The 18649-nt window shown below is 32.1% G+C and overlaps 2 protein-coding genes across 2 annotated transcripts; one reads left to right on the forward strand and one right to left on the reverse strand.

Moving 5' to 3' along the window:
* Window positions 1–1129: 1129 nt before the first annotated feature.
* On the reverse strand, window positions 1130–10943 carry POK (Vps52 / Sac2 family). The gene is made up of 20 exons (XM_068639689.2): window positions 10707–10943; window positions 10488–10582; window positions 10313–10370; window positions 10125–10220; window positions 9860–9961; window positions 9496–9579; window positions 9131–9211; window positions 8415–8558; window positions 8216–8307; window positions 7890–7971; window positions 7131–7313; window positions 6306–6421; window positions 6157–6215; window positions 4455–4555; window positions 3697–3747; window positions 2853–3032; window positions 2641–2775; window positions 2410–2484; window positions 1888–1945; window positions 1130–1807 (listed from the first exon to the last, which is right to left on the reverse strand). Exons 1-20 carry the CDS (start codon window positions 10731–10733, stop codon window positions 1503–1505), a joined length of 2124 nt encoding a protein of 707 aa, XP_068495790.1. The 5' UTR covers window positions 10734–10943; the 3' UTR covers window positions 1130–1502.
* A 1104-nt stretch (window positions 10944–12047) lies between these two features.
* On the forward strand, window positions 12048–15394 carry ATWHY2 (WHIRLY 2). The gene is made up of 8 exons (XM_068639690.2): window positions 12048–12347; window positions 12667–12788; window positions 12897–12994; window positions 13089–13181; window positions 13269–13363; window positions 13549–13622; window positions 13723–13811; window positions 14995–15394. Exons 1-8 carry the CDS (start codon window positions 12304–12306, stop codon window positions 15109–15111), a joined length of 732 nt encoding a protein of 243 aa, XP_068495791.1. The 5' UTR covers window positions 12048–12303; the 3' UTR covers window positions 15112–15394.
* The last annotated feature ends 3255 nt before the right edge of the window (window positions 15395–18649 follow it).

The raw sequence follows: 18649 nt of genomic DNA on the forward strand, positions 1-18649 counted from the left end.
TTTTTTATTTGGCTTTATTGTTTTTTTTTTCGGCGAAAATGCCGAGTGTTGTTTTCTGAATCGTAGGATTTTATCTCGTGAGCAAATTTACTACGATTTCTGTCAAGTTAAGATGATGATGCGTCAAATGAAACAAATTGACACTTCAATCCTTTAAAAGCTATCGTTAATAACATTTTTAAATAACAGTCAACAAATAAATTTATTTATGGTATATGATGATTTATGATTGGATTTTATGTCGTCATTGTATATCCCTGTATTACTATAAATAGTTTCAGAAATTGTATTTATATAATTTAGTTTAAGCTTTCTTAATCCCTGATTCGTTCATTTGAGTCGAATTAAGATGTTGGCAAGTCACTTTCATTTTCACGTAACACACCCACCCAGACATGGGTTGGTTCTCTTACAAATAAACCATCTCATCACAGTTGCTCCTTCAACTCACAAACATATCACAATGCTGCATGCTCCACAAAAATAATCTACCAGACCATCATCACCCTCGTTACGTGCGTGAGGTAGTCAAGCACCACTACTGTGAACAAAGATTCATCACCATGGTTGAATGTAGTAAATTGCATTGTTGTGCTTACTTCATACACACGGATAGAGAGAAGATAAAATTAATTGATACTAAATGTTTTTAATTTTTGCATTTACAACGCAATAACTTTCTATAATGAAACTAATCTATCAAACCATTGAAAGTTTTATGAAGTATTGTTACAATTATGAACGATAAGTATTATTATGATTTACTAGCAAGTTGAGTAATATATAGATTAATAAAATCCTCACACTGCCTAAAGCTCTGAACTTAATAAGATCTCAAGTTCACTTGTATTTGCTGATAACTTATTATTGGAAAAGAAAATTTAAAAAATCGAAATCACATAAAGAACTAAAAGAATACCACAATTACAATTTAATCAATACATAACATTGTTGTTTTCTTAATATAAGATGGCAAATTGCAGTAGGGCTGCGACTTATAAAATTGAAACAAGTGCTTTTGCTTGATTACGATTATTCGGCCGTAAAGAATGCTAAAGAACAAGGTCCCTACCTACTCAATCTTTGACGGTGACGAAGGCAGAACAATAATAATTTCATACACTGATACTTGCAGAATGACACGGATACATGGATTTCACTATTATTATTACATCTCGTGTGATCAGCTTTCTATTGAGAATGCTTAAATCAAGGTTTGATAAAAAAAATCTACAAGAATTTACTCAGTATAAAAAACCACACATGAACAACTGATGCGTTTGCCATTATACAACAATGGTGAGCTTTGAACCTATATTATCTGTACTTTTGTAATTCCCAAATAGGTCGCACCAAAAAGTGCCCTTATTTGGGCGTCCCGAAAGAAGCAAAGCTATCTTTCTTTGACAGGATCCAAAAATGTTTTTTTTTTGCACAATATTAAATGGAATATCATTAATTGTGATTTAGATCCAGTATATAACAATGACATCCTGAAGAGATTAGAAAGTCCGCGAGTATTTCCTAATTTCATACATGATTGAAGAAATGGAAACAAGATCCTTGTTCAATGCAGATCCACCGACGATCCTCTTAATGCAATCCGAGAGTCTTGTGTAATAGAGCAACAATTGAGTCAACGCAGCCCTTAAGATCTCCATACCACACAAGAAGTTGCTGAAAGAAGTAATAACATCTTTATGCATCAACTCGATTGCAGCCTTCCACCTACTCGCAAAATCCTTCACTAGGGGCTCGACTTCGGCGACAGTTATGGGTTTATCTGGATTTGATGTTGGGTCCTCGGCTGACAAATTACACACAATCAAGCCCGTATTTTTCAAAATGGAGAACATAAACAATACGTGTCCTTGTTACGATACTTACAAGCTTTAGACTTGACAAACTTGATCAAATCGTTAAAATGTTCTTGAAGCAGTTCTTCCTATAAGGAATGAGGAGAACAGTAAGGATACCACACATGAGAACAAGCAGGAAAATTACATTATATTTGCTTGGTATAATCTATCGGTACCCTTTCCCCTTTCTTTAATCTGAAAGGCTTGTTAAATTTATAACTATTGCAAGTCCTTTCTCCAATTTGGAGATCATACTTATGATTTCTGAAGTTTTGTCTGCAAAAATGGTTTTTAACCTTTTTACACAACAAATTGAGTTCCCGTGAATTGAATGGTGAGGCGACTCAGCATGCTTTTGTTATTTGAAAGTCATTATCGCAAATTTAGGACATATAACACTACAGAATTCTAGGTGGGCCTAAGATGTGAACATCATATGCAAAAAGAAACAAGAATGTGAATATATAGCAACAGAAAATTGACGCACTCATATATTGCCAAAACTATCTTTATATTGAAACTATATACACAAGAAATTGATTGTAGTTACCACAAATATTGTTGTATTGCTCTTCAGTAGTTCTTCAAAGTGCATTTGAATCTTTCCACCTTCAGGTCCTGCTTCCTGGAATCGAGAAAGTGGGAAAGCTTCAGTTGCCAAAAGTCAGAAAACAATCTATCTGATTATGAAAACCACATCTCGTCTCACCCTTGAGCTTTGTATTGATGGAAAAATATATAATAGCTGTACTTTTAAAAGAGTTATTTGACAGAATCCTACCTTCAAAACTGTAATTGTCATATCATAGTTGTTTATAAGAAACACTGTTTGTAATTTTTGTTTTGGGAAGTTCTTCGCAAGCTTGATAAGTAAGTCATCAACGGCCATTCTAAGTCGTTCCAAATTCAAATCAAGCTGCAATTCATCAGAGGATATATTATATTAGAGTTTTACAGAAGAAAACTCGATGACTATTCATCTATCAAACTAACCTGACCATCTCCACATTCAGCGTTTAAATGGATAAGAGAAGCAGTAAACTCGGCATAACGCCTCATGACATAGTGAGGATGAACATCGTCTTCCCATAATGTCTTCACATTTGCATTACGCAAGCTGCTCAGGTGCATGTCAAATACCAACTTAAATCTAGGCCACAAGGATATATTGACCTGCACAAAATAAAATTAGCTTCATCATGGCTCGATCATAGTAAATTCTAAATGATACAGGGGCACATTATCTTATTAACAATATTCCTTAAAGCCATTAATAATGTAGTCCATCTAAATCTAAAGGTAATTTACCAACTATGCCAGTTGCATGTGAGAGAGGGATATCAGAAACCAGGAATGTGTATATAAATTGTAGAGGTAATAAAGAAAAGGGAGATAAGGAAATTGAATTGGGGGCGGGAGCTTCATAAAAAGTAAATACCCTCCACACTCTGCTTCAAATATTTGCCAAATAAAAAATAAAATACATAAACTGTCGATATATTGTACAAAAATGCGATTTGCATTATGTAGCAGAAAATAGAGTTGGAACAACTAGTAAGACAATATTTGCTGCATCCAGCAAATTCAATCACACTTTAAAGTTTGCAAAGGCTAGGAAACAATCTATATATATTATAATAAAAATGTAAATGAACATTATCCCAAATGAAAACAAGGGGAAAGTCTGGTCATAATTGAGTTTTCCTGTCATCAACCAATGTCAATCATATTTAAGATCCCAAACATAGAAGTCCAATCATCTTATATGGCTTCCCAGTTTAAACACTCTCAAGAAAAGGCTATCTTGTTTAAATTAGTCTATAAATAGAAAACTGACCTTGTCTAAATATGAATCCAGGCATGGAATCCGTCTCCGAGACATGATGAGCTGAAATTGAAAAAGTCAGATACAAATTAAATATAAAAGTGAAAATCTCCAAGTGCACCACCAAGTACATCTGCCAAAACATGCAGAATACTACAATTTATTCTGATGAGTACTATATTTTTTAACAGTGAATCCTCTTTCAGTCTGTTTGAAGTCAAATATTTTACGAATTGATTTGATTTATAAATGAATACCTTTGTGTATAGTTATGATATATAAAATTGATTTTATTTGGAAATCCTTTTTTTATAGTTGTGTACAAAATAGAAATCCACTATTTTTAATAATTGAATTGACATTTTTTGCACTTATTAATTGAGTCATTTTAAGTAAACTGCTAACATAAAGTCAATTCATTTTTATCTTTAATGCATTACAAATATGGATCTGATTTGTAAATAAATTCAAACCCTTTTTTATATAATGAATATCAAGCATAAGCATTAATTCATAAATCAAATCAAATAAAATTATTTCTAAATTTTTTATTCAGAGCACAACCTTCCAGAGTTTCAGGAGGGGGTTAAGATTCAGAATCAGATTCTTGGAAATTGGAATAAAATGCTAAAACAGCTAACAGTCATCCACTGAGATTAGACTTACTTAGCCCAGAACTGTCTAATTAGCATCACTATGGTGTTTGCTTAGACACGTTCTTTTCACCCAAAGATAAAAAAAAAACAGAGGCTTACAACATAAAACATTACCTGATGCTTGTGTATTATTTGAATCATAAGCATGAGGCCTATAGCATCATAGCAATTTGGAAGTACTAAATTGAAGTGCTCATCAATGACCCCAAATGGACCTGAAAATACCAAAGAGCAAATCATAAGGGTCTTCTTCAAAACCCAATTCTGAAATGAAATGAGATTCAACACTGAAGTGATCTAGTGGTTTTGGTTTAAGTATAATATTATATAAACCAAATTGAATTTAACAACTGCCCTTTCTATATTCAGATCATAACAAAACAAACCTGTTTTCCACAAGGTCAGGTACACAAACCGAATGAAGCCATGTTCTTTATAACTACTTCATAGAAGAGGTCACTAAATTCTAAATCCTTCTTAATGATTTCATTAGATTCTTTCTTGACCTCAAGTTATTAGGCTATATATTATCTACCGATTCTTATAACAAGGGCCTTTATCAGTCTTCTTCTCACATGCCTAAACCATATCATATGTGATTTTACCTTTTCTTTTCCTCACTTGATCCCACTCTAACTTTCTATCCAACATGAATTTTCCCAGTCTTAACTTTCTTGTATGATCAATTATATAATGCAACATCCACATCTTTGCAACCCTTACGCTTTTGTTGGCACTTTATCACCAAATATTAAGAACCACACAGCATCGTTGTTCTTACGATGATTTTGTAGCAACGTTTTCCTTTTAGCCTAAGAGACACCTTTCAATCACAAATAAAACCTAAAGCATTCCTTCATTTCATCTACCTAAGTATGAAGTCTATGATTTACATCTCTATTTCTGCATCACATTGTATGAAGAGCCAATATACTTAAACTGTCTGGCCTGTGGCATGATATATCTCCAATCATTAAATGACAATTTTCTAGCATAGTTTTATTACATTTAAATTATAATACAAAACTTTAATCCATTTTCAGCACTAAATGTTTTTTTAGCAAACAAGAAATCCATTAATTTAGGGCTTAATTTTTCGTTCATAAAAAATCACTCCTTAGTTTTCAATGCTAAAATTAATCAGTTATTTTAAACAACTCTCATCCATGTCTCTTGATGTTCTAATACCCTTTTTGCGATGATGTTTACTTATATATGATCCCCTACTTGTTTTTAAGGAGTTAATTTAGCATATTACAACCTCTCACTTATTATTTATATACCCTCACAGGTGCAACTTGCTAAACCCTTCTTCAGATAAGCGATAATATAATAGTAGCAATCCTCATGTGTGTGAGAGAGACAACTCTCGGCTATTGTGAATGAGAACATTTAATTACAATGGTTAGATTAAAATTAATAGCTCTGGTCAATTATTTAATTTCAAGTTCTAAGTGATCTTTTAAAAATCTCACATGTACTTTAATTAAAAAGGAAGAAAATCACAAGGGATTCAAAATTTAATATGCCATGTAAACCATTAAATTAAAACTAATTGTTGTAACTAAATGTTCGTATAATCTCATATCTCATGGTAACTTAGAGTTCTCATTTTAGAAATGCTCCTCATACACATCAAAGAGACAATGAATCCAACAGTGTTAATCTCTCCCTCACACGCAATACAAATACACCATATGTGACTTACGAATCCAACAATGTTCATTTCATATATAAATAACCTAGAAGTCTTCCTTATTCTTTTTTTAAGTGTGAAAACTCCCCACAATAATCAAGACACTCCAGAAAAATATACCTGAAAAAATTTCATAAAATATAGATTCTTCTCCAAAGAAATCATCACAGAAATTATATCTGCAGACGAACGAAAATAATGTCAATATGCATAACAATAGGGACTTTATGTTATGATGATAATAACAAGACAGTGAGCTTTTAGAGTACTCTGAAGTAGCAGTATCCATAAGCAGTTTCTGCAAGCTCCTGAACAGGAGCTCATATGGGTATTTAATGGAGCTTGCTTCAGCTATATGAGGAATTAATGCAGGTTCATCAATTTCCTGTAAGAATGTAACAAACGAAATGCAGTTACCCAAAAGTCCACAAAATCTATGCAGATTCATTTAATAATACATCAATTTCTATTAAGCCAAACAACCCTCAAGAATGACTTAATATTACAACAAAGGAATACCAATTGTATTCAAAATGGATCAGGCTCTTGTACCATATTAGGAATGAGACATCTTACCCCCACTCACTCCTTGGCTGTGAAATTAGACAGAGTGGAAATTAATGGGTTACCCAAAGTAAAAAACCAATAGATTCTAATATCAATAGAAATGGACTGAATATAACTCAAACCCAAAAGCTAGCTTATGAAGAGAGTTTCCCAGACCTTATTAGAGTATTTTGGCATTATTCCTGGTAGATATGGGATATCCTAAAAATATGATTTCTAGTATTATATGAATTTAATGGCAGAATCAAACTATCAAAGTAACATATAACTTATCATTACTGCTTTATGAAATTACTAATAGGTCAAAAAATCTTGAAATACAACTTTGCTAAAAAGTATTTTTTCTTTCTTTTCTAACAGTTATTTTTCCAGGGTTAACTAACCTCCATTCCTTGAAGAAAACTATTAACATCAATAACAACAATATAATTAAATTAAATAAACACACGGCTTTTAGGAAAATTAGATCAGTGATCAAAAAGCCAAATCATCAGCAACGATTTCCTCTTTTCTAGACAGAGTTATACCTTCAATATATTAATCCTATCCCCAAGCGCGAATACCGCAGATCGATTCTTCAGTGGTTCCCTTGCTCTTGTGAATAGACCACTGCTTCTTGTCTCTACACCAATTAAATCATTATATGTTGCTATATCCAATTGTAATTTCTCCAATGCTTGTATATAAGCACGAAAATGAGCACTAAGAACCTGCAAACATTCAGCAGCAGCATTAGCATAGTTCTTGAAGTTATCTTCAATACCGTTTCTATCTAAAGTTATACTAGAGTGCATTTGGAAGAGCTTATTGGGCTGTGATAGTTGCTTATGAGCTCCTTTTACCCTTTTCCAATAAGATTCGTGGAGAAACTAAGAATAAGCTTATTTGGGCTTAGCTATTATACCAAATCAGAGCTACCTAAAGTCTCCAATGCTATCATATACATATCTCAGTTTAAACCCAATTTATGAAAAATAAATGCATTTCTGGTTTGGTGGGCTCCGGCATCCTTCATTATTGAACCTAGATTTAGGTAGAATCCTAATCATACAAAACAAGCTTTTTGTCAACAGATTTCAAGTTAAAAGGTGGCTTAGGTTACAAAATACTAAGCTTACCAAACTATCTTGATGACACATGGGCCATGATTTTGTTGGAAAGTTCAATAGCAAAAAAAAAAGATGCTTTGGACCAAGATTAGAAACAAAGACAAACTCTCATAAGCAACTGGACCTTTTCTACTCCCAACACCAATATTGATTCAAGATTCTATTTTGAACAGTTACCTTATTCATTGTATCAATGTATGCAGCACGAACTTCATTATATATTTCCTTTCCGTGTTCCTTGAGGAAGGTAACAACATACCTACACATTTATACTTCGATTCATTAGATTACCAGAGAACCAGAAGCTCTAAACATTACCACAAGTGAGTCCTCAATTTAAAGGTGGCAAAGTGAAGTATAGATTGGAATATTTCACAGCCTTCCAATGTTGGCCGACAACATAAAAATTCCATAAATGATGGCAAGTGGTCAGCCACAACATTTAATTGAATACTTCATAAATAGATTCTTCAAGATCACCACAAACAATAAGAAAAACTTACTTGTACTTTAAAAGGACACTTTGTTGAAGTATTTGGATATTGGTTTTGGGTTTTCTCAGTGCATAAAGTTTCTGAACAATAAAGTCAAACACCTAAAGATGAAAATTCATGATAGTTAATATTTTACCTAATAAATGGCTTCCAAATACAAAGAAAAATGAGCTATAAAAAAAAGATTATTCTTATTATTTTAGGTAACCTTTGAAACTGCTTTCTGCCTGAGCTTCTCAAGCTCAGGTTGAACATCTTTTAGAGCTTTTGAAGCTTTAACCATTTGATCTACTTCTACAAACTTCAGTTTTTTACTGAGAATCTCTAGTGTTCTCATATATTCCTCATTGACCTGAAAAGAAGTTCAAAGAGTACAAGTCTAATTAAAAGATTATATAATAATAACGTGGAATATATAATGAAAGAAACTATACACAAAGTACTGAGTGATCTGAATGAAAATAAGAAAACATAGACAGGACAATTGAATTGAAATAAATTAACTCTAGGACAAAAACTCAAAGAAAACCTAGACAATGTATCTCAGCGGAAGATGTTAACTGTCAATCTATGGCAATCATTGTACACTTTTTAAATGTTTCTATGGCTACCAATGTGCAGTTATGTCAAATTAATAAAGCTAATCAAGATTCAAGCTACAATAAGTTTCCCAAAAATATCAATAGAATTACCAAAGCTACTAAAGATATTGTGTCTATACTATAGCATAAAACAATCAAGTCAAAAGCAAACACCTGAGAGATCCTCAATTAGAATATCGTTTATGAAGTCGTAAAAACTGAAATGGATGTAGAATGCAAACTAGTACAATACTATTGAAAAATAAACATATTTTTCACACCACCAAAAGCATCTTATGCAATATTGGTGGAGAGTGCTTGGTCATGGAAAAAATATAAGTACCTCTCCATCAACAAGAATATCAACCATCCTTGGAGGCACTATTATGTCCTCCACAAACTTAGCCAATTTGGATTCAGCCACCTGTTGGATGAAACAAGAGAAACCTTAACACAAGTAGAGATTGATAAAAAAAGGTCTAACTTATCTGGGGTGTAAGGAGAAGAGACAAAAATGCATAAAGGTAATGGATAAAACATTAAAGGAAATTAAAGTGTTTATTTTGACCAAGGTTGCTTCCTAGGTCAAAAAGACAGTTAATTACATATTGGTTTTGGTTGAATTACTATTAACAAAGGGCAAAAGGGTGTTATGTTACATTAGTGAACAACTATAAAATTTATTTCGTTTAAATTAAACATTCATACCTTGCGATTCTTAAGTCTCAAACTCATATCCATAGACTTCTCTTGGAGTATCTTTATGTCTGAACTAATGGAACCAATTTCAGCCTGATAAAAAATTAAAAAAGATTTCATGATTTAATATCCAATAAATATAAGAAAAATGTACTTCAAATATTTTAGTGATTCCTTCAAATTATTGAATGTACTGTTGTGGTTTAGCATAGTTTTGTTACATGACCATTACAGATGAATAACAGGTCAATAAGTACTACAACATTAAACGAATCCAATAATTCTCATGGGGAGAAGTCTTCATAAAAAGGAGAGGAAAATTGATGTCTTAAATTCAAGCGTCAAGTTAAAACTTACTTGGCCAAAAACATACCTGAAATCCACTAAGAAGAGTTTCCATCTGTGACAAAATACTATCACAATCACGAATTTGATCATGAAGAGAGACTAGATTGTCACTTTCTTTAATATAATCCTGTAATAAAAAGAACGGTATTAAAACTAATCATCGGATCAAAAGAAGAAGCAAAAGCATTAGCTGAGTAAACAACCACACTTTGATCAGATATTCATACTAACCAGGACAAGTAAAATAAAATGGAGCAGCAGTTAAAATTTACAGAAAATTGACCACATACCTGAATTGAATCCAATTCAACTTTACGCAAATCGTTCTCTACTCCTTTCGTATAATCCCTAAGTTTGGTACCTTTAGAAAGTATATTAGCAACAACCTACACAAACAAAGCAACATAATAACTTAATACACGCCGATCCATTTCAACAGCAGTAATGCTTTCAACACAGCGACGGCAAAGTGACTCACATCATTGTTCTTACACTCATCCAGTTCCTGCTCTAGTCCTTCCAACGATATATCATCACTACAAAATCAAGTTAACCGAAATACATGAAACAACTAGTAATCTAATTTTGATTCTAAAGTTTCAAGCTCCAAAGTGCACGAACTGAAACTAAACGTAGTAGAAAGAGAAGAAAACCTGCTCGGATCCTCTTCCAAAGTTAGGTCACCAACAAATGCTCCCAAATCGAAGACATTCTTTTGTGCATCGCTGGTTTCGCCAATAGAGGGACTCTGCAGAGAGCGGAATCAGCAAAGGATAAAGAGAAACGGAAATCGAAAACAGTAATTGAGTGAAACTGAAAAGTGAAATGGTTTCAGTAGAAGTGCAATTGAAAAGAAAGGTGACGGTTCGCACCACTGTGACTCCGGCAACATCGGCCATTGTTGACGACAGTGTGAAGTGTACGGAAAGATGATCACTGGATTAGAATGAAATGCAGACACATCGTTGCTTGGATTGGATGAGATCTGAACGGATCCACCACGACGAAACAACTAACCTTAACCGATACCAGTCCAAACAAAATGAAAGAGAATGGGATCGGGAAACCAAACCAATTAAAATTACCATATTATTTGTATGATTTATTATAGAACACAAAAAATGTTTTTATTACATTTACATATAAAAATAAATAAATAAACATTACAGCTAAATATAGCAAATAATAATAACAAATAAATAAATAACTTAACTTTGTATCAGTACTTTTTTAAAATTATTTTATTTTATTATGATATTACTTTATTTAACATTATTTTTTTTAAAACCAATACCTAATTTCACCCTATAGTATAATTACCAATTACCATATGATAAATTATTGATATTGTTAAATTATTTATCATAAAACCGTCCCAATAATAATTTGTAATTAAATAACTTTACAACTAGTTTACGTTGCTAATACACATCTATTTAAATTGCTATTTGGTGATTTATTTTTAAAAAAAAACCTTAGAAAAAATTGAAAGATAAAGTTGCTGAGAAGTGAATTTTCAGTTTTTTTAAATAAATAATCTAATCTTACATAAAGTAAAGTTTGAGTTTTACAATTTTATACACGTCTATCTTTTAAATTTTCCAATAGAACAAAATATTAATTTCTCTATTTGAAAAATAAATTACATGTATGTATCCTTAAAAAACAGTTTCCAGACTTGTGTAAACGTTATTTCATCAAATAATTGTGGTATCTATAATAATTATAATATGTGTTCTTGATTTTCTAAAGTAATAACAATAATAAATAATTGCTTGCCATCAAATAAACCAGTACAATCATGATTTTATGTACCAAATAGTTTTTTATAAATATCACACAAATTATTATCATTATACTGTGACAAAAAAAATAATATTCTATGAGTATTAATATAATGTTACTTATCTTTTAAAATAAGTGCATTAATAAATTAAAATTTAATTTTTGTTGTTACAATTCAAATATTTTTTTTATGGATTTTACGCCTATAACATATTTTGTTTTAAATACTCCAAAGGAAAAAAGCTTCATAATGGCTTTTAAATTGATTTAAATGAAGTTGAACGCATAGAATAAACAGTAAAAAAATATAATTAAAATGTATAACAAAACAATTGAATACAATATAACAAAAAGCTTAAATAAATAAGTAAATCAAACATAAACTACTTTTTGGGATTATATAAAGGATTTTGAAATTACATGCAATTGCATTGAAAAGTAATGCAGACTAATCACAAATTCGCAATTACTACAAAAATTATGTGCAAATGAATGGCTGAAATCTTAATGATTCTGATGCTTGGGCTTGGGCTTGAACTTTGCCAGTTATCAACGGCGTCGTTTAGGAGTGAAAATTCCAATTCTAATTTGAACTGGGCATGAGCAATAAACCCCAAAATCTCGGGTGCTGGTCTGTTACACAGCAAGTGAAGAAGAGAAGAGAAAAGACAAAAGCTTTCCAAAATGTTCAAGCTATCTCGCGTGCTTCATCTCACTACCACTTCTAGGTACTCTCTGTCAATCCCTTATTACTTCAACTATTTGATCATTTTCCCCTTTCTCTTCACTATCAGTTATTACCTCTACTTGCTAATCCATTATTTTTCGCAACTTTCTCTGAACACTAAATAATATAAACATCAAAGTGGGTCGTTCCAGAAAAAAAAAGGTTTTTAGAAAAAGGGTTTGGGTGAATTTTGTTGTAAATTGCTTAATGTGGTGTGAGTCTGGATATGCCATACCCCAGAGGTAGCTTTTGATAATGTCAGATGAATCTTCGTAGTAACTTCGTGAGATGCTTTTAAATTTTACAATTTTGTGAAACAGGCATAGGCTGTTGGAAGTGTTTTCATCTAGAAATGTTGAAGTTGGAGACTCTCTGCGGGATAGGCGTGATTTTACCTACTCAGCTGGCATTTCTACTGCTACAAATAATTATGCTGCCAAAGGCATTGCTTTATTCCAGTGCTTATGATTTGGCTACCTGTTGAGGCTGCAACAGAACTTACTGGGCTTTCCTTTTACTTTTGTTTTTCTGCTATGAACTTGTCTTGCAGGATATGCTTCGGATCGTATATTTGCTCCTTATACTGTTTACAAGGGCAAAGCGGCATTCTCGTTGAGTCCTTGTCTTCCAACTTTTACAAAGTTGGATGTAAGATTGCTGTTTTCTTTTAACAAGTTTATTTAATGGACATTTTTTGTGTGTGTTTTTAACCTGCCATGTTTATGAACTCCACTTGTCATAGTCCGGGACTGTTGTAGTTGATCGACGTGGTTCAATGATGATAACTTTCATGCATTCTATTGGAGAGCGCAAATATGACTGGGAGAAGAGACAGGTAATTGTTTTTGCTAGCATGGTTAAAGGTTACTGGGTTGTTGACTTGTTTTTGTTTATCTCTCTCATAGTAATTACCTTTTTGTAGAGATTTGCTCTCTCCGCCACTGAAATTGGTTCTTTGATAACGATGGGTTCTCAAGATTCCTCTGAATTCTTTCATGACCCTTCAATGTTATCAAGGTTGGTTTTCATGGCTGTTGGATTAGGTTTTGACGGCCAACTAAATGTCGTATAAGAGAACTATAATGGGTTGAATCATAAGTACATTATCATTAGCCTTTTAGTGAGTTTTTTTTTTTTTTTTACATTTGTACCACATCGAAGATAAATAGTGATGACTGCTTTGTAATCCTATTATGTTGCAGTAATGCTGGTCAGGTAAGGAAGAGCTTATCAATTAAGCCTAATGCAAACAGCAATGGATATTTTGTGTCATTGAGTAAGATTTTTTTTTCACTAGTTTTTCTCCTTTTTTTTCTGTTTACTATAGATTGCACAATGCACCCTGTGTTCTTTCTGAGTTGCACCTTCTTTGGCAGCTGTTGTCAACAACCTGTTAAACACCAAAGACTACTTCAGTGTTCCTGTCACAACTGCTGAGTTTGCTGTAATGAAGACAGCTTGCAGTGTATGCCTTTTATCTGCTTAGTTTCTAATAAATTTGCAAATTATATAATAATTTCTATTATGGACTGATGAGTTTCTGCTTGCAATATGTAAAAAATAAAAATAGATATGGTTTCTCTTATCTTAGCAGCAATTTTCTTTCTAGCGTTGGAAGGGACAAAGAAATTAATTATCATGTCATCTTGCATGCCTAACATTCCATTAATCAACACAATTCTTGTCTTGAACCTTGGTTTATACATTACAAAAATGCCTTGAATCTTGATTAATCATTTATGGCCCATTAAATTTAGCACCTTTATGATCCAGAATCTAGAAATTCAGAACTCAAGTGGGTTTCTCCTGACATTTTTATTAGCATTCTTGAACTTCCTTTTACACATATGACAACCCACTTTTGTTTTCAGGAGAGGATTGAAATATAGTTCATTACATGCTAATTTTTTACTTTGAAAACTGTCCGTGCGGGTTTCATTCATAATATACTGTAGATGAATAGAACTTAAGATTATTATATATAAAATTGTACTAGTGATTAAACCGGTGAAAGTATTAATGTTTCACTAGTATAAGCATGGTTGAACCAAATACACACGCACACAAGGATGGATTCAGATACTCTAGAGTTGGTTTAAAACCTATAAGGATCTTGACCCTTAAAATATTAAGTTTATTATATAAAAGTAATATAAATAATTGTGTGGTGTTATTGAAGGCTGTTAGATCCAAACTGCACGGGATGCAGTTCGTTTTTGGACTGCATAAGATCAATATCCCACATGGGCACCATATCCTTTTTCCTGCAAGAAAAGAAAAACGCAATATATGAGGTCAAATAATGATATTCTACAAGTACATGACATAGAGCATTCAAGCAAAAGAGGCTGAAAGGGTAACCATTGTGTTGCTTGATGCTCTTAAGATGGTTTTGCTTTTTTGATCATTAGATGGTCTGCTTGTTTGGAGTCCCTAAATGAAAATTAAGACGGAGGCTAGTCATCTCATACCTTGCTTATATTCTGGCCTTTGTAGTTTGAAACTGCTTTGTCCCTTGACTTAAGTAATCCTTCGGGTTGAATTCAACGAAACTTGAATTCCATTTCCATCTCTTCCTTTCTTACAACATGTATATTTTTGCACCTTCGTAAGAGCTTTTCTACTCATTAATTTGTCTTTTAATGCAGTTTGCATTGCCACACATTATGGGTTGGGACCAGATTACTAATCAGCAATCTAGAGGCACAGTGGGCCTTCAACAGAAAGGTGGCTCTCAAGTTTTAGACTTGGAATGGGAAAAATGAATTGCTGCAGTGTTTGTTTGGCAATTCCATTTTGTATATCATGAATTTGAAGACTAGGATTGGTAGGGGAAGATAGCTTGTAAATGGCAATATTGATCAGGTGTCAGCAGCTTTTTGCCATTAGCCATGTTATCGTGTTGTTATATAACTTGGAAAACCAGTCTAGTCTTCTGCCTGGCTTTGAAAATATTATCTGGCTGTTTGAACATCATCAATCTATCTGATGGCAACACGGATGAATATGAGTCGTTAAGTTAAATGCTAACAGATTTAATAGGCTGTTGTTGATGACTGTGTCCAGTCTCTCCATATCATTTGTGTTCTTGTTAAAAATAATGGTCTTATCTTTGTGAGTTTTTGGTATAGAAAATTTACTCAAGAGGGCGCGTGAGTTATTATAAACTATTTGACATATGTTAATTCTTATGGACAAAAAAAAATTACAATTACTCGGATGTTGGTGAGTTTCGGGTGTGAGCTTTGTTAAAAAAATAACAAATATGTTTATTCTAAGGTTTTTAAAAGATTAATGAACTTGTTACATTATTAGTTTAGATAATCCATTAGTAATCAACTTTTTCTTAAACTTTTTATACGTGTATTGTCTATATATATTATAATAATATAACATAATAAATTATTTATTAAAATTTTATTTTGTAATCAAGATACAAACATCACTCCTAATTGTTTTCAATTATTTTTTCACTTTCTACTTTCTCTTCTCAATTCATAATTAGATTTTTCAATGTTTTTGTGCTTTCTTTTTTTTCATTCCCTCATTTTCACTCAGTCAAAACACCACGGTTTCAGCTTAGACTTTTTCTTCCTACACCTCCATACCTTCTTGTGCCACCCCATACTAAATATGAAAATACCATTTTATCCTTTTTTTTTCACCCCTTGAATTTGAAATAATAAGCCTATGGATTAGGTAATCCGGGTAAATTCCGGATTACATAATCCGGAAGTCAATTTCATATTTAGAAAAAACTTCCAGATTATGTAATCCAGAAGCTAATAACACATCTGAAAAAAAGACTTTCGGATTACATAATCTGGAAGCTAATCTTATGTATAGAAAAGACTTTCGGATTATGTAATCCGGAAGCTAATCACAAAAGAGTTCCAGATTACATAATCCGGAAGCTAATTCTGAATCTAGAAAAAGACTTCCAGATTATGTAATCCGGAATATTGAAAAGGGTATTTTTGGAATAAGGAAAATTTATGGGGGTGACACAAGAAGGTATGGAGGTGCAGGAAGAAGCAGCCTTCAGCTTATTATTACTTTTGGACTGAGATGAAATGTTTTAGCGGTTTGGGCCTTAAAAGCCGAGTGCCAGCTTTGTGAAGAGATCCACCCAACATAAAATTTAAAAACCCAACATTGTTCTTGGTATCATGTTTGTTTACACATGCAGAAATCTGAAAGTGATTGTTATATACTCCGAATTTAGATATTCAGAATTTCATTTTCATGCTTTATTTAAGTTTCTGGATGACCATATCTAGTAGTAAGTAATGCGATTAACCGCCATGGCAAAGATGGCAAAGAGATAGCAATCACCCAAGGCACCAACCAACAGAGGATGAAAAACCCTAAACGGAGGGGGAGAGAGAACAGAGAACAGAGAGAGGGAAAGAAGTCTGAATTGTGAAACTTAATGGCACAGAAAAAACTAATTATTATTGGATCCATAAGAGTATATATATGTACATGTCAAACAGCAAAACACAGATTACAAAGAGAAAAACAAAAGCTCAAAAAATGGAAGGCCCAAAACAAAAGTGTGCAAAGGTGTGCAGTTATTAATAAATGGTACAATTATTTTATCAATAAGTTATGAGGTCCAAATTTTCATGTTCAGAATAGTGTGTTGTAAATGGTGCTGAGGATCGAGATTTAGAACTCATTTATGTTTACTTACAAATCTTGGTATCTGTAAGGTCATTTATGTTATTTAAATAAGTTTTCGAATAGCCAAATACAAAAGTAGCATATTAGTTCTGGACTTATATATCCAAAACTTTCTAATTTAACTTACGAATATGAATATCTGGAAGGTTAAATCTTTTAAATCATTAAAGGTAAAATGGAACACGTTAATGTGTTGGGTGCAGATTTCACTCTATCTGTTGGGTGCTGCGAAAAATACAAAAAATAGGTCACGGAGGGTCCATGAAAGTATGTAAATGTAATGATTAGAGTCATTTTTCGTGTAGTTTGCTATAGCTAGCCAATTTGCAAAAGTATTTTATTATATTTTGGGAATTATCTTTTATATAAATATTCAAACATCTCTAATTGCTCTACTTTATTTATTTAATTTTTTAGTGATAAAAAAAATGTGAAATCAGAAAATAAATTTTGGAATCTACACCTTGGATTTTAAGAAATTTTCTTCGTTTTATAAAAACAAAAGTGACCATAATCACTAGCTAAATAGCTATATCATTTGGTCGAAGTGCGTGTCTGATAAATCTATATTCTAAAAGGTAACTATCTTTATATAAAAACTGTTTTATGCTAAATTAAAAATAAACACGTTCAATTCCAAATTTCCCTTTATCAACTAGTGCAAAAATGACATTAAAAATAAACACGTTTAATTTTAAATTTAATTTTAGTTTTAATTTTAATTTAAAATTTAAAATTAAAACTAATATTAAATTAAAATTTAAAATTAAAACTAATATTAAATTAAAATTACAAATTAAAAATAAAATTATAAAATTTAAAAATAAAAAACTCACCTTAAAGCGTGAATGGAGGAGATGTGACCGTAGAACGAAGACAGTGTGGCGAGATAAATGGAGTGGCGGAAGAATTGGTGGACACGAAGAGGAAGAACGGTGACACCAAAGAGGAAGAACAGCGGCACACCAAAGAGCAAGAGTGGTGGCCGCGAAGAACAAAGAAATTTTTGAAAAGTAAGACGGAGAGGAGGTGAACGATGTACAACGGTGGAGGAATGAGAGCGTGAGAATGAAAAAGAAGGAAAAGAAGCCTAATGAGAGAGCAAGGAGCAGCGAAAGTGGAAGATGAAGAAGTGGAATGGAACCGAAGAAAGATAGTAGTGTCAATGAGCAGTAAAACGCGAACTTAAAAATAAGATAAAAAAAAATATGTTACACTAGTTTTTAATAATAACTGGTGTAATATATTATTTTTTTTACTCAGAATGATTCATATTACACCGGTTAAGTCATCTAACCAGTATAATATACTACGTTCTAACTTAAATTTTTTTAATATTTTTTTTTGTAAATACAATATATTACACTGATTAAATGTAATATCTATCAAATATTTACAAAAAAAATATATTGTATTTTTATTTACATCGATTCACGTTTGAACAGTTTAAAAAGTCGTTGTAGTATATCATTTATGCTCTACTATAATATTGAAAAAAAGAACTTTAATTCTTCCAATGTATTATTACGAAAAACCAAGTAAAAGGCAACTTAAAATCTTTAAACTCGGGCATATAAGTCTCACAATAATCATTCCACTAGTTGTAAAGAAAGAAAG

The sequence above is a fragment of the Phaseolus vulgaris genome, chromosome 6 (assembly GCF_051622355.1).
Source record: "Phaseolus vulgaris cultivar YP4 chromosome 6, ASM5162235v1, whole genome shotgun sequence".
Taxonomy (NCBI): domain Eukaryota; kingdom Viridiplantae; phylum Streptophyta; class Magnoliopsida; order Fabales; family Fabaceae; genus Phaseolus; species Phaseolus vulgaris.